The following is a 5,000-nucleotide window of genomic DNA, read 5'->3' as shown; positions in this document are numbered from 1 at the left end:
ACTGTACACAATATAAATACGTCAATTAGATGGACTAACATATTCATTTGACATAGAACTGTACACAATATAAATACGTCAATTAGATGGACTAACATATTCATTTGACATAGAACTGTACACAATATAAATACGTCAATTAGATAGACTTAACATATTCATTTGACCTAGAACTGTACACAATATAAATATGTCAATTAGATAGACTAGCATATTAATTTGACAAAAAACTGTACACAATTAGGGCTGCAACTAACGATTAATTTGATAATCGATTAATCTGTCGATTATTACTTCGATTAATCGATTGCTAATCGATTACTTTGTCTATTATTATTTCGGTTAAACGATTGGTGATCGATTAATATGCCGATCATTTCTTTGATTAATCGATTAATAAGCGGATAAAAGAGACAAACTACATTTCTATCATTTCCAGTATTTTATTGAAAAAATATATATTTTGATTATTGTTGCTCAGCTGTTTGTACATGTTGCAGTTTATAAATAAAGGTTTATAAAAAATAAAAATAAAAATAGCCTCTGCGCATGCGCATAGCATAGATCCAACGAATCGATGACTAAATTAATCGCCAACTATTTTTATAATCGATTTAGTCGATTAGTTGTTGCAGCCCTATACACAATACAAATATGTCAATTAAGATAGACTACCATATTAATTTGACATAGAACTGTACACAATATAAATGTCAATTAGAAAGATTAACATATTAATTTGACATAGAACTGTACACAATATAAATACGTCAATTAGATAGAATAACATTGATTTGACATAGAACTGTACACAATATAAATTCATTAATTATATAGACTAACATATTAATTTGACATTGAACTGTACACAATATAAATATGTCAATTAGATAGAATAACATATTCATTTGACATAGAACTGTACACAATTAGGGCTGCAACTAACGATTAATTTGATAATCGATTAATCTGTCGTTTAACATTAATTTGACAGTACTGTACACAATATAAATACATAATTAGATTGACTAACATATTAATTTGACATAAAACTACACAATATAAATACGTCAATTAGATAGACTGACATTAATTTGACAGTAGTGTACACAATATAAATACATTAATTAGATTGACTAACATATTAATTTTAAATAAAACTGCACACAATATAAATATGTCAATTAGATGGACTAACATATTCATTTGACATAGAACTGTACACAATATAAATATGTCAATTAGATGGACTAACATATTAATTTGATATAGAACTGTACACAATATAAATACGTCAATTAGAAAGACTAACATATTAATTTGATATAGAACTGTACACAATATAAATATGTCAATTAGAAAGACTAACATATTCATTTGACATATAACTGTACACAATATAAATACATCAATTAGATGGACTAACATATTAATTTGACATAGAACTGTACACAATATAAATACGTCAATTAGATAGACTGACATTAATTTGACATAGAACTGTACACAATATAAATACGTCAATTAGATGGACTAAGATATTAATTTGACATAGAACTGTACACAATATAAATACGTCAATTAGATGGACTAAGATATTAATTTGATATAGAACTGTACACAATATAAATATGTCAATTAGAAAGACTAACATATTCATTTGACATATAACTGTACACAATATAAATACGTCAATTAGATGGACTAACATATTAATTTGACATAGAACTGTACACAATATAAATACGTCAATTAGATGGACTAACTTATTAATTTGATATAGAACTGTGCACAATATAAATGCGTCAGCGTTTTGAAGCTATTTGAGTTAAGGTCAGGTCTTCTTTCCCTCTCCAACAGATCACAGTGTCAATGGAAGGACTTCCTAGTCTGGGAGAAGGAGAGACCTACTCGTGCTTCTTCCACGACACAGAAACCTCTGCATTGTTTACAAACACCGGCGTGATATGTCCCACCCCTGATGTCAGCAGTCTGCCCCCCATCGAGCGTGGAGATGGTGAGATTAAGGCTTTTGTCCACTTGAAACCACTCACCATAATAACGTTTTAACCAATCAGGGCAATTACTTGAAATAATGAACTAATAGTCAAGTTACTGCTTGTACCGCCACTATTTGGAAATATGCTCCATATGTTTGGACGACCGTATTTTCCTGATCATAGGGCGCACCGGATTATATGAGCGGGTCTAGTCAGGTCTATTTTCATACAAAAGGCGCACCGGATCATAAGGCGCATTAAAGGGGTTTTATTATTATTATTTTGTTGTAAATGTAAAAGACTTCCTTGTGGTCTACATAACATGTAATGCTGGTTCTTTGCTCAAAATGTTGCATGGATGATGTTTTACACATCATCTTCAAGCCGCTTTCTGACAGTCGCTTCAGGATGCACCGTTTTGTGGGCGGTCTGATCTACGTGGCTCACTTTCGACGGCGTCTTCTCCCCGTCATCTTTGTTGTAGCGGTGTAGCGTGCAAGGACGGGAGTGGAAGAAGTGTCAAAAGATGGCGCTAACTGTTTTAATGACATTCACACTTTACTTCAATCAATAACGGAGCAGCATCTCCTCATCCGTGGCTCACTAGTGCAACAACAACGCCCGAAATGTGTCCCGTGAAAAACCGTCCGACCGGAACTCTCTAGTAACTAAAGTTCCTTGGGTGAATAATGTCAACTCACTACACCGGTATGTTTTAGCGCTTTCATGGCGAGTTTACTGACAGATATAAGTAAGAACTTTACACTACTTTATATTAGAAATGGCAACAGTGGAGGATGAATGTCACATAACAAGAAGATAGAGAAAAAGAAGAAGCTTATGAGTACGGTGTCGGCACGGACTACAAAGGCAGACGCGCGCACATTTTTCAGGACTTATTCATATCCCGAATACACATCAGCAGGTACCAGAAGGTAGGAAAAGTTGCTTTTGTATAATATTGCGAAACAAAGCACCAGATAATGTCTTACCTTAGTATCTCAACATAAAATTACTCCTATGTTGAGGCACAGCGGGGGGGGGGGAGGGGGGGGGTATATTGTAGCGTCCCGGAAGAGTTAGTGCTGCAAGGGGTTCTGGGTATTTGTTCTGTTGTGTTACGGTGCGGATGTTCTCCCGAAATGTGTTTGTCATTCTTGTTTGGTGTGGGTTCACAGTGTGGCGCATATTTGTAACAGTGTTAAAGTTCTTTATACGGCCACCCTCAGTGTGACCTGTATGGCTGTTGACCAAGTATGCCTTGCATTCACTTGTGTGTGTGATCAGGCCGGCACGCAAAGGCAGTGCCTTTAGGGTGTATTGGCGCTCTGTACTTCTCCCTACGTCCGTGTACCACTCTGTACAGCGGCGTTTTAAAAAGTCATCAATTGTACTTTTTGAAACCGATACCGATCATTTCCAATATCACATTTTGCCTCTTGGTGAGGGCGGTCGCAACGCCTTCACCACTGCTTAATTCCTCCGGGGTTGTGGTGGCTGAGTAGCGCTTTAATAGCGGCAGCCGGCCTCCAGGGTCCCAACTCCCCCCTCCTCTGTTGCGAGTTGTTGTGATTACATGTAACCATGTTTATGTGTGCCATGCTATGTGAGGTTTTTTCCTCGGACTCAGTCTGGACCACTCCTGAGGGTCCAGCCTCAGACTGATATTTTTTTTACTCTTCCCCCTTTCCCAATGTCACCTTTCCCCACCTTTTTAAGGAGCGCTGTAAGTGGCTGATCCGTTGGCGGTCCCGTCTTGTCCCCCTGTAACGTATGTCTGCTCTTAGCGGGATTGTGCCCAAAATGTAATTTCAGTTCTTATGTGTCTTGTACATGTTAAGAATGGACAAAATAAAGCTGCTGTCTAAAGCATTCATCGGCCGATGATATCGGCAGTTTGATATTATCGGACATCTCTAATACCAAATCAATCTTGTTGTAATGCCACCCTAAATATTGCCTGTACGGTTAATACAAGTTGGATGATGGTTAATGTTTGGGTCTGGAACAAAGTCATTCACTTGAAAGTCAACCAGTTTTATGGAAAGTCCAAATAAGTTCATATTATTTGGTACAATTCAATTTGAATTAACTTTGGTTTTATATGAAATCATGTGGTGAAGAATACGATTTTGTGTCCCGCGCAGAGTTTGTGATGGTGATCCTGTCCTTACGTTACCTCAACGTGACCGTCGCAGAAACCGAGTTCACCTTGTACGACTGCAGGCTGGTACAAGAACTCTCTGGACGACGGCCGTGAGTATGCACACACACACACACACACACACACACACACACACACACACACACACACACACACACACACACACACACACACACACACACACACACACACACACACACACACACATGTCTTGCCTACTTTGTGTGGACCCACGTTTGGTTAGTGGGTTGTGAGGGCCCCCCTTTCCACTATAGCTAGAATGATGAAAAAATATACATCTAGCCCTAGATGGGAGTAGAGAGTTGCAACTAGGGATGTCAGATAATGGTTTTTTGCCGATATCCAATATTCCGATATTGTCCAACTCTTTAATTACCGATACCGATATCAACCGATACCGATATCAACCGATATATGCAGTAGTGGAATTAACACATTATTATGCCTAATTTGGACAACCAGGTATGGTGAAGATAAGGTACTTTTTTTAAAAATTAATAAAATAAGATAAATAAATTAAAAACATTTTCTTGAATAAAAAAGAAAGTAAAACAATATAAAAACAGTTACATAGAAACTAGTAATTAATGAAAATGAGTAAAATTAACTGTTAAAGGTTAGTACTATTAGTGGAGCAGCAGCACGCACAATCATGTGTGCTTACGGACTGTATCCCTTGCAGACTGTATTGATATATATTGATATATAATGTAGGAAGCAGAATATTAATAACAGAAAGAAACAACCCTTTTGTGTGAATGAGTGTAAATGGGGGGAGGGAGGTTTTTGGGGTTGGTGCAATAATTGTAAGTGTA

The 5,000-nt window shown here is 36.9% G+C and overlaps 1 protein-coding gene across 2 annotated transcripts in view; it reads left to right on the top strand.

The window, feature by feature from the left end:
- Positions 1–5,000, top strand: part of plxnb1a (plexin b1a) — a 221,369-nt gene that overhangs the window by 136,112 nt on the left and 80,257 nt on the right. For both annotated transcript variants that reach the window (XM_062054642.1, XM_062054643.1), the window contains exons 9-10: positions 1,861–2,017; positions 4,148–4,256. In XM_062054642.1, coding sequence (XP_061910626.1) covers positions 1,861–2,017; positions 4,148–4,256 — 266 coding nt within the window. The remainder of the gene's footprint in view (positions 1–1,860; positions 2,018–4,147; positions 4,257–5,000) is intronic.

Source organism: Entelurus aequoreus, linkage group LG07, assembly GCF_033978785.1.
Source record: "Entelurus aequoreus isolate RoL-2023_Sb linkage group LG07, RoL_Eaeq_v1.1, whole genome shotgun sequence".
NCBI lineage: Eukaryota > Metazoa > Chordata > Actinopteri > Syngnathiformes > Syngnathidae > Entelurus > Entelurus aequoreus.
The sequence above is the reverse complement of the archived record's forward strand: the minus strand, read 5'-3'. Positions and strand labels throughout refer to the sequence as shown.